Raw genomic sequence first — 12,396 nt, forward strand, 5'->3', positions numbered from 1 at the left:
GAGTTATTTCGAGAAAAAATAATCTACACGTGTCCAGGCAACAGATATTCCTAGTGGTGAGTTAAAAAAATTGATAAGCGATGGCAACACTATACCAGTTTTCGCCAAGGAGTTAGAATAAGTTTTAATTTAGCGACACGCCGCTAGCCGTCACGGTATTCCGTCGCGGATTTTGGGCTTCCCATAAGAAATACACGTAAATAAGTGTTCGCCTACCGCCTATCGCTATGGTTATATTTACACACAAAATAAGTTTTAATTTAGCGACACGCCGCTAGCCGTCACTGTATTCCGTCGCGGATTTTGGGCTTCCCATAAGAAATACACGTAAATAAGTGTTCGCCCACCGCCTATCGCTATGGTTATATTTACACACTAAAGTATATGTACTCTGTTTCGTGGTGAAATTCTTACTCGATCTAGCGGAGTGCGTCCGTCCGTGCATCTGTTGAAACGAAACAAGCTATCGACTTGCAACTTGGCCATATTGGACCACTTTTCACGGTTGCCACTCCTACCAAAAATAACCAAAATGTGAAGAAAATTTTACCAAAATTAAAAATGTCTTATATTCAAGTTTTTCATCACATTTTTGTGGTATGAACCAGTGTTCGAAATGGCTCCGGCTCAAAACTTTTTTCTTTTGAATTGCAAATGTTTCGAATTTTAAATGTTTTGCCGATTTTAGCTTGCATCAACAAGGGATAACTTACAATCGATTTCTATAGGAAATTTTGTAAACATTTTATTTCAATAGAAGATTTTGTCAACATTTTATTTCTATAGAAAATTTTTCCAAAATTTTATTTCTATACAAAATTTGGTCAAAATTTATTTCTATAGAAAATTTTGCCAAAATTTTATTTATATAGAAAATTTTGTCAAAATTTTATTTCTATCGAAAATTTTGTCAACATTTTATTTTTGTAGAAAATTTTCCAAAATGTATATAGGAAATTTTGTCAACATTTTATTTCTACTCGTATAGGAAATTTTGTCAAAATTTTATTTTTATAGGAAATTTTGTCAAAATTTTATTTCTATATAAAATTTTGTCAAAATTTTATTTCTATATAAAATTTTGTCAAAATTTTATTTCTATAATAATTTTGTCAAAATTTTATTTCTATAATAATTTTGTCAAAATTTTATTTTTATAGGTAATTATGTCAAAATTTTATTTCCATAGGAAATTTTGTCAAAACTTTATTTCTATAGAAAAAGTTGTCAAAATTTTATTTCTATGGGAAATTTTGTCCACATTTTATTTCAGTTGTGCGTGCTTTTGTGAATTTTATATAAACGTTTTTAATGACATCTTTATCAAGTTCCAAAATTCAGCATTCGTCGCCAGACTTTTCTACGGAATACCCTAAAGAACAATACTAATTAAAAAATAATCAATACCACCATTATAACAATCAAATTCTATATTTGGCAATAAAGTTCAAAATGAAAAAAGCATCAAAAAGCACTAAATGAAAATGCCAGAAAGCACCAATATGGTGCTTTTTTTAAAAGACAATTTTTGGTGCTTTTTAGAAATCAAAAAGAACTAAATTTGGTGCTAAAAGCACCAAATTGGCATCACTGCCCACACAATTTAATACCACTATGTATTTGAAATTTATTAATTATGGCCCTCCTAATGGAAGGCCTGCTCCTCTCCACGGAAATCTTTAGTAAAAGGCGAAAGATTTATTCGACAACTGAATAGGAAATTTTGTCAAAATTTTATTTTTATAGGAAATTTTGTCAAATTTTTTTTTCTATAGGAAATTTTGTCAAAATTTTATTTCTATATAAAATTTTGTCAAAATTTTATTTCTATAATAATTTGTCAAAATTTTATTTCTATAATAATTTTGTCAAAATTTTATTTTTATAGGTAATTATGTCAAAATTTTATTTCCATAATAAATTTTGTCAAAACTTTATTTCTATAGAAAAAGTTGTCAACATTTTTTTTCTATAGGAAATTTTGTTAAAATTTTATTTACAAAGGAAATTTTGTACAATTTTTTTATCGAATTTTCATTTCTATAGGAAATTTTTTCAATTTTTTTTTCTATTGAAAATTTTCCCCAAATTTTATTTCTCTAGGAAAATTTGTCAAAATTTTATTTGTATAGAAAATTTTGCCAAAATTATATTTCTATGGGAAATTTTGTCAACATTTTATTTCTAAAGGAAATTTTCTAAAGAAATACAATTTTGTCAAAATTCTATGTCTTTAGAAAATTTTGTTAATTTTTTATCGAAAATTTGTGAAGTAGCTCTTAGAGAGGAATATTTTCAAAATCTAGCAAAGCATCAAGAATTCTACTAATCTACCAAACAGTAAAAAATCTACCATTTTTAGAATTATATTAACTGTGTCATCCGTGCCACTTTTACGTATAGCCCCCATACAAACCGACCCCCAGATTTGGCTTGCTGAGCCTCTGAGAAAAGCAAATTTAATCCGATCCGGTTGAAATTTAATATATGGCATCTATCAACCATGAAAAAAATTGGTCGATATGGGCCATAATTATATTTAGCCCCCATATAAACCCCAAGACCTCCAGATTTTGCTTGCGGATGCTCATGGAGGGACAAATCTTATCCGTTCTGGCAGAAATTAGGTACTTGGTGTTCGTATATGGTCTCAGTTCTGTGACGGTGCAAAGTGTAGCCCACAACACCTCATAAGTGTGACACCTCACGAAATTGATACATGTGTGTACCAGAACAAATACAAATTCACAATAACTAAGTTAGATATTCTAAACTAAATAAATAATGACCAATATATTTTGTATTATTTAAGAAATGTGCAGATTGCTGATGTACAAATTATATCGTATAATTTTGGACCACCGTGTGGCTTGTATCTTCTCGACCTTTCATGTAGGAAAGTGTACAATCTTATTTTGCTTTATTTAAATGTCAATTAAATTCATTGCTTTATTCATTTAGGAATTACCGATGGGCTTCTGAGGAAATTTGATAAGATAAGATCAAGTTATTTGATTTGTATAAGCTTTTTATGTTAACCAAAGATACTAAAAATAGCTCTTTTCATAAACAACATTAAAGAACAAAAAAAGTATTTATCCAGAACACACAGAAAAAAATGTGCAACTACACACAAAAAAATTCACGAAAAATTTTCCAATTGCAATTTTAATTGAGTTTTAAAAAATATTCAATTAAAAATTTAATTGATTCAACAAATTTTTTAATTGAAACAAAAATCAATCACAAAAATAATAGTATCAATTAATTTTTTAATTGGATCAATTAACTTTTTAATTGACCTTCAATTAATTTTTTAATTGATACTATCATTTCTGTGATTGAAGACATTTCAATTAAAAATTAATTGGATCAATTAATTTCGTGATTAAATCAGAAAAAAATTTTTTTGTGTGTAAGTTAACACTGTCTAATACTAAACTCAAAAAAAAGTGAACCCTATATTTCACTAAAGCTGATTTAATTCTATTTTAGTTCATGGAATTATTAGGTTTTAAGAAAGTTTCCATGAATTTAATAAGTTTTTGCGCACGTTAGCTAAATTAACTAAACCGGAGGAAAAAATTATACACAAATGAAGCATAAAGATTAACTAAATTCGTACTTCTCGCAAAATAGTTCATTATTTCTTTAAATTTGTAAATTTTATTAAAAATGCACCCATCGTATGACACTAAAGACATACTTGCAATTTTGAACTCTAATTTTTTTCCTTCAAACTGCAAAATTTTCTTTAACACGTGAAAAAAATTAATTATGTCTAATAAAATGTATTGAGGTATTTTGTGGCACAAATGCTGGTAACATAAGGGAGGTTAAACTAGCAATTCATAGAATAGTCCGTTATCTATATTCACTTCGTCGATATGACCATATTTCTCCTCATGTCCAGGAGTTCCTTGGGTGCCCATTTTCTAGTTTTATTGAGTTCACGTCACTTGTTCTTTTCCACAAGATTTTCAGTGCTCAGTCACCTCGATTTCTCGTGGACTTATTTTCTTTTGGCCGCTCGCGGCGAAATCAGATTGTTATGCCGCTTGCCAGAGGTTATATGGACAAGTCATTTCAGTCTAGAATCGCCAGATCATATAATTGTCTCCCTACTAACTTAAAGGATTTCTCGATTTCTGATTCGACTCTGATTCGATTTCTGATTCGACTTATCGAAAAAAATTACTTGATCATCTTGGATCGCCTACATGAAGGTTATCTAACCTCGTGTTAGTAGTGTTGCTTTGTTGTGGTTGATTTACTAAATCAATAATAATCTTTTCTTATTTTGTCTTCTTTTAATTATATTGGGAACCTAAAATATTTTGTCATATTTCATATTATTAATTAATTTATTTTTATACTATCTTATACACATTTATATTTATTATATACACGCATATGTTCTCATATTGTCATAACTTGAATTGTACTTTATTCATAGTTAGTAGTCCGTTGTAATTTATATAAATTGACCACTATGTGGCTTCAAATTACATGATGAAAATAAAAATAAATAAAAAATAAATTTTCTTGAATTTGTTGAAAAATGTTTACTTATTTTTGTGATATCGGCGTGATGTCAGCGTTTGTAATACTGTTTAGTTAAAAATTTCTAAAAATAATCTAAATTTTCTACAATTAACCAAAAATCTTCTTCATGGTGGGTTCATTGTTTTTTCAGTGTAAGTTATCGCTAGGTGGGGAAGCATCGTAATGCAATGGTTAGCATGCCCGCCTTGCATAGACAGGGTCGTGGGTTCGACCAAACACCAAAAAGTTTTTCAGCGGTGGATTATACCCTCTCAGTAATGCTGGTAACATTTCTGAGTGATTCAAAGCTTCTCTAAGTGGTTTGAATGCAATATGGAATGCAGTTCGGACTCGGCTATAAAAAAGAGGTCCCTTGTCATTGAGCTTAACATAGAATCGGGCAGCAGAGGTTCAGCTCACCACTGTGGTATCGTAATGGACTGAATAGTCTAAGCGAGTCTGGAATATCGGGCTGCCACTATACCTAAACTTACCTAACCTAGGTATGAAAGCTGGAAATTTAAAACTAAAATAAAAATATAAATATAAATATAAATTAAAATAAAATATAAATACATCTTCTATCTTCTATATATATAAAATTCAAATTATGTTTGCTTATTTGTTTGTTTGTTTGTTTATTTGTATGTTCCGGGTTGGCGCGAAAACGGCTGAACTGATTTACTTGAAACTTTCAGAGATCGTGGGGTGCACTCATGTGCTGAAAATAGGGTACCTCATATTTTGACATATGGTCGCGGAGAGGAACCTCCCCTTTGTCCGACTTTTTGAAAATTAGACCAAAGTTGACTGATTTGCTTGAAATTTTCATTGAAGATTGGGGTTGGCATCTAGACAAAGATCCGCTACTTTTTATTTCGATATTTGGTGGCGGAGGGGGGCCTCCCCTTTGTTCGACTTTTTTTTAAGTACAGTGAAAAAACTAAAATTCTCTAAATTATCTGCGATTTACAGAGAACATGTGGTGAGGATATGGAATTAATATGGGGTACCCGATGATTTCATATGTGGATGGGGAGGGGGACCTCCCCCTTGCCCTACTTTTTGAAACTTGGAACAAAATTATGCGATTTGCTTGAAATTTTCATTGAATGTTGGGGTTGGCATCTAGACAAAAATCCGCTACATTATTTTTCGATATTTGGTTGGGGAGGGGGACCACCCCTTGGCCCGAATTTTTTTGTTTGAAAGTACAAACAAAACTAAACTCCCCCGATTGAAATTTTACGAAAAAAATGGGTTTTGAAATTTATATCAGGTTCTTGATTTTTTAATAAAAATAAAAGGGCATAGGGAGACATCCGCTTTTCTTAAGTACATACAGAGAAACAATTAAACTTTTACCGAATTACTTGAAATTTACAGAGGACTGGGGAGAGGTTACGATATTAATAGTTGATACTTGATTTTGTGATATTTGGACGGAAGAGAGGCCACCCTTTTAGGCTTATAATTTGCTTGACATTTTCTGGGACGTTTACAAAAGATACGCTACATGACTTTTCGATATTTAGTCGGGGAGGAGGTCCTCCTCTAAAACTGAAAAAAAAAACAATTCTTAAGTTTTCTTGAAATTTACATAGGCAGTGGGGGAAGGTTATGAACGAAGAGGGCACTTCCTTTCCCCCCCCCCCCCCCCCACACTTGAAGGAAAGTTTCAAGAATTTTCAGGGAAGGTTAGGGGTGCTATTCACTACGGTGTTTGTCGATATTGTATCGGGGAAAGTGACGTCCCTTTAAAACAATAGAGCAAAATTTAAACATCGCCGATCTACATGAAATTTACAGGGAACGTGGGAAGAGGTGATTAAATTTATACACGAGTTTTAAATTAGTATATGATTTTTCGATATCTGGTTGGGGAAGGGGAAAATTGAAATAAACTTTGTCGATTTACTTCGATAGAATTTGTAGGGACCATTGGGTAGTTGTTAAATTAATATAGGGTATGTGATAGTCCGATATCAGGTCGGAGTGGAGCGAAGGTGGGGGAGGGTTCCCTTTTGTCCGTTTTTTTTTTTTCTTAAATTGAAAGTAGAGGGTTGTCCGTAAATGGGAACTCGGTACATAATTTTATGATTTTTGCACAGGCTTCTGCCAGACTTCTTTTTAGTAAAGAACTTAAATTTACATGGAATTGGCAGCAAACGTAGAGGTTGCATCATTTTCCAGCATTTTAGCAAATGTTAATGTGGTAAAATTTTTTACTATTTTTGCTTTTTCCGATTTATTGGATGGGAAACAGTAATTCTTTGTATGTTATTATAATATAGTGCTTAATTTTCAGATATGTTGAGGAGAAGGATACCTTTCCTTGACAAACCACACTTAAAATTCACAAGAAATATAGAAGAAGGCACACCCTCTCCCGCCGTATATGTACCTATAAACGAAAAATCAAGTAGTCCGATTTGTTTAAAAGAATTCAAATCTTTTCGAATTTGTTTTCTGCACGAAGGATATAGTTGACTAAGTTAACACAAATTATTCCTCCAAATATGCTTCGGAAGGCGCAGCGAAGCGGGCAGGTTTACGCTAGTATAAAATAATATTCAACATTTTGGGAAAACTCATCTTAAGCAATGAGAAACTAAAAACTTTAATTTGTTATTAGAAAAAATTCTTATACGCAATGCACGCTGTGGGCTCCTAAATTACACGAGAAATGCTATTATTTGTATTTACGATGTTTTTTTAAATACCTTCTCTCAAATTCTTGTAAAGGAAACACGCAGAATAGCCAACATGAGCAAGTTGGAAGTGCACCAATATTAAAAAAATATTATTTAAAAAAAAATCTACCAAGAAGAACAATAGCAATTTTCAGATTTACAATTTGTTTAAGACACTCAGTAAATAATTTGCGAATGAATATATTACACCTATATGTTAATTGAGTTATTAATTAGCGCACATGGAATAAAGAATGCATACATCAAAAAAACAGAGTTTTGGAGAAATCAAATACGTATTTTCGACAAAATTAAACGATGATACATTCATAGATTTTTTAATAATATGTCGCTTAAACGTTACTTAATATATCTGTTATTGAATTGTTCTTTAAATTTTCACACTATATCTTCAAATAAATAAGTCATATGGGATAGGTAGCATGACAACTTTCTTAACTTTTGATGCTTGTATTTTTTTTTTTGTGTGTGGTGTAATTCGGCTTACCATTGTATTTGATGCAGGCCATATATCAACATCACTCAATAGCTTTTTGAATACGACTGAAAATACACATGTGCTTTTGCAAAATTTTCACAATCTTGATTTTGAGAGATCGCTACCTCACCATCTTAGAAATGTCTCCATTTACCTTTCTCACTTTTAACGGAATGAACTGAATTATTTCTCTAGCTTTATGCTATTTTCATCAGTCTACTGATAATTTCAAAACCTTCATGTGTTTCAAATTCTTTTTTAGTGTAAGTTTTTTTATTTTAATAATGTTAATTTTTTTGTTTTGAAAACTAGAGCTCTGATTGATTGAATTCTATCAAAATGTTGCCCAGATAGGTGTTAGTTAAAATTGGTATTTTTTGCTTTTTCTGTTAAAACAGCAAACATATGTGTTTCAATTTCTCAACCATCCTTTATCGTAAGCAAACACATGGTAGAATTTAGAGATTGGGTGAACAGTTCTAACATCCTAGATTTAAATTATTGTTTTTCCATGTGTGCACGATCTTTTGTGTATACGCTACGATAATTAGTGCCTAGAGTTAAATGTAAGGAATTTCCAGGATATATGTTCTCATGTTAGTTTTATGGCATGATAAGAGAAAGTAGTGTGGGACTAGGTTAAGAAATAGTTTGTAAGATAGCAAGTAAGAAAGAAAAATTAAAAATAAAATGAGTGTGTTCATCAACCTCTAGCGAAGCGGTAGCATTTTTTATACAATATGTATGCTGATTTAGAGGTGTGCGCGTGACTAAAATTTCACTCACATTCACGAAGCAAAATGTTTATTCACGCACGGTACGTGTGGTAGCCAGTCCCGCTCACGCACATTCACGAAATGAAAACCAGTACTCACGCACGAAGTACTTTTAAAGACTCACACTCACGCACGATTCGCGACAATTCACGTGATTAATGACAAATTCACGAGACTCACGACATTTTACAAATGGAAACCAGCAAAGGTAACAAAATTCAAAAATAAAATATAGTTCGGGAGCTAAATTAATTTCAATTGACATACGAGTATGAATTAAATATTGATTTTTTTCGTGAGCGTGATTTTGCAGAAATTTTATTCACGCACACTTACGAACCGATTTTATTTCTCACGCACGACATATTCATTTTAGTCCCATTCACGCACATTCACGAGAGTTCCTTCAAATTTTGTTCACGACTCACGTGATTCACGCGTTTCACACGCACACCTCTAATGCTGATTACATGGTAGTTTCTCCATCCATATCTAAAATATTGCAATATCTGATCAGAACAGATCTGGATATCTTTAAACTTTTTTTAAATAAGTGAAGGACAATTAATAAAAAAAAATATATGCTAATGATGACTTAGAGAAATATGCGTTCTTTGTATAAAAATTAGTTTATTGGGCGAAATTTCTCCTCAAAACGTAGTATGTTTAGATTTAAGCTTTAAAAGTTATATGATCAAATCCATTTGTCCCAAAAATATTATATTCTATCTTATTAACATGTGTGTTCCAAGAATTATTTGTATATTGAATGTAATTTATTTATAACCAACAAATATTATGTTAAAAATTTCGGTAGAAACATAGCATATCAGTGTCGAAAGAGAAGATAGGTATATAGATTTAAGACTATTTAAAGAAGTTGTAACATTGGCGGGTTAAAGTATAACAAATAAAGAGAATCGATATTTCTTCACTATTTGTTCTTTATTGGTAGGCAGATTTTCACGAATATCGCAATGTTATTATGCCCTTTTCACCTGGTGCAGTATGAACAATCATAACACATTGATCATTAGTTTACTTTTCCATGGCTTCTGCTCTCGTCTTTTAATAAAAGAAATAAAACTAAGCAAAAAATCGAAATTCACATTGTACATCATTGGGGTCGTATCATTTTTCAGAGATGCAGAGATTTTCTACTTATTATTACTGGAGTGGGATTCTCTGGGAGGAGTTAAACCCACCCTCTACGCTTATATTATATATTCAATTTGCTTTCTGTTCAACGTTTTTTGTTTGGTTGGCGTTATTGAGGGTAGATAACGACAAGATCCTACTGTGGAAAAATTACAAATAAAAAAAAACACTTATCGATACCTTAATTCCGTGGTGTGCTAAGTCGTTTTATAATAAATCTCAATTCTAGTATATCGGTCTGAAAAATTCAATCAGATGTTAAGGTAGATAATAAGTTCACGATTCGTAACGAATTCTACAAAAAAATGATAGATTTCTTACTGTTTAGTAGATTGGTAGAATTCTTTGTGTTTTGGTAGATTTTGCAAAATATTCCTTTCCAACTAAGAGCAATTTCATAAATTTTTTCTAGAAATAAAATTTTGAAAACATTCTCTCTGGAAATAAAACGCTGACAAAATTTTCTATAGAAATAAAATTTTGACAAAATTTTCTAAAGAAATAAAATTTTGACAAAATTTTTTACAGAAATAAAATTTTAACAAATTTTCTATAGAAAAGAAAAAAAATTTTGTCAAAATTTTCAATAGAAAAAAAATTGACAAAATTTTCAATAGAAAAAAAAATTGACAAAATTTTCTATAGATATACAATTTTGACAAAATTTACTATAGAAATAAAATTTTGACAAAATTTTCTATAAAAAAAATTGACAAAATTTTCTATAGAAATAAAATTTTGACAAAATTTTCTATAGAAATACAATTTTGACAAAATTTTCTATAGAAATAACATTTTAACAAAATTTTGTATAGAAATAAAAATTTGACAAAATTTTCTATAGAAATAAAATTTTAACAAAATTTTCTATAAAAATAAAATTTTGACAAAATTTTCTATAGAAATAAAATTTTGACAAAAATTCCTATAAAAATAAAATCTTGACAAAATATTCTATAGAAATAAAATTTTAACAAAATCTTCTATAGAAATAAAATTTTTTATAGAAATAAAATTTTGACAAAATTTCCTATAGAAATAAAATGTTGAATTTTCTACAGAAATAAAGATTTGAGAAAGTTTACTATAGAAATAAAATTTTAACAAAATAAGATATTTTAGTTTGGTAGTTGTTTGGTAAAATTTGCTCCAAATTTTTGTAGATTACTTTTGGCTCGGGTGGCAAACCATGGACGAAAAACACTCTTTTCGCCACGGTCAATTTTTTAATCAATTAATTGTTAACGATGACAATGTACGCAATACTTTAAAACTTTTCCGTACACGTTTTAACAAAATTTTATAAAAAATAGTATCGAAAATATAATCGAACAATATAAATTTATAATCTGTTTAGAACACTTAATCCAAATATTATTTGAATTGGCTACCCTTGGCATGAATTGTGGCCTTCTATCGGGCGACAAAACCATGGTACGTCACACCAAAGTGGGTCAGCGGTGTTTAGTCCCATTCTTAACGAAGCACCGTCTTGCAATATGACGATCATCGTCATATTGTTATTTTTAGTGCCAACTTGAGTTTTAAAAATACAGCAGGCGCATGTCCAACGGATTGAGATCCTGTAGAAATGAAGCGCTGAACCTCCTTTTTAATCGTTTCTTCGTTGCTGAGTCCTGTTGGATTTTGTCACCAGCATTACTGAGGTGGGATAATCCACCGTTGAAAAACTTTTTGGTGTTTGGTCTAAACTGGGTTCGAACCCAGGACCATGCGTATGCAAGGCGGGCATGATAACCATTGCACCACGGTGGCTCCCTTGACCCCATGGTCGATAAATACGAGAGGGAAGGAAATTGGATGTAACGGAGGCCCGCATCGTTACCGTCGCGAGTTCTGATGGCCAATGAAAGGTCAATGAAATTAAGTCTATGGCAAGTAAAACCGATCATGTTGTTTGTTCATAAACTGCTCAATTTGGCTTTTCATAGTAAAAAACAGGTTCGTTAACTGATCACTTGTTCAAGCCAAGCAACTCCTTGACAGATTCCAGCCTAACTCTTTTGTATATAGGAGTGTTCCATCTATATTCGGTTTTTGGTCAAATCTGGTCTTCACTTTTCGGATCCTTTCTGGTGATGGTACGAGAAGCAAAAGATTTATACACATTTAAATATTCGAGGACTCTAACGATAGCCATATGCGGTTGTCCAGCCAAATATAAAGCAACCATACTATCACGCTTGAATTCCAACACCAATAACTTTGTAAACCTGTAAACAATAAAATCAACTGTCACTGGTACAAGTCTGCAAGCTGTCAGACAAATGGTTTACAAATGATAAGAACCTGAAGTTGTTTGCAATACATATCTGCCACCCTGTATATATTTTTGCACTTTTAATTGAGGGTTTTTGTGTGAAACAATCCCATTATGATTTTTTTTTTTAATTTATTTGATATTCGATTTAGTTCACTTTGGAATTAAAGTATCGAAATGGCACCCAACGATTTTATATACAGTTGTTTTCATGTCCAACACTCATTTAGGCAGAGAGTAGTATATAAATAAAAAAGAAAAGTTCAAAACAAACAGTAAAATATATGCCCATGCTAAAAATAGAATAACAAGGAAGAGCCAAAACGAAGATCCGATCTAGCCGCAATGTGCCAGTAACAAAGAGATTGTACAAACACATTATACAAACAATGCAAACAATGAACAAATTATTTAATATTGTTTTATGTTAAAAAAATAATAAGA

General features: G+C 31.1%; 1 protein-coding gene and 1 pseudogene across 1 annotated transcript; both read right to left on the reverse strand.

Annotated features, from left to right (window-relative positions):
• Positions 1–1,661: 1,661 nt before the first annotated feature.
• Positions 1,662–1,719, reverse strand: LOC142232456 (U5 spliceosomal RNA; annotated as a pseudogene).
• A 9,134-nt stretch (positions 1,720–10,853) lies between these two features.
• Positions 10,854–12,226, reverse strand: LOC142230494 (uncharacterized). Its single transcript, XM_075301138.1, has 2 exons — positions 11,982–12,226; positions 10,854–11,905 (listed from the first exon to the last, which is right to left on the reverse strand). Exon 2 carries the CDS (start codon positions 11,582–11,584, stop codon positions 11,216–11,218), a length of 369 nt encoding a protein of 122 aa, XP_075157253.1. The 5' UTR covers positions 11,585–11,905; positions 11,982–12,226; the 3' UTR covers positions 10,854–11,215.
• Between the last annotated feature and the right edge of the window lie 170 nt (positions 12,227–12,396).

This window comes from Haematobia irritans, chromosome 3 (genome assembly GCF_050003625.1).
Source record: "Haematobia irritans isolate KBUSLIRL chromosome 3, ASM5000362v1, whole genome shotgun sequence".
NCBI lineage: Eukaryota > Metazoa > Arthropoda > Insecta > Diptera > Muscidae > Haematobia > Haematobia irritans.

Bases quoted from the DNA above. Each gene is read 5' to 3' on its own strand.
- LOC142230494 (XM_075301138.1), bottom strand. From the start codon at position 11,584: ATGATCGGTTTTACTTGCCATAGACTTAATTTCATTGACCTTTCATTG.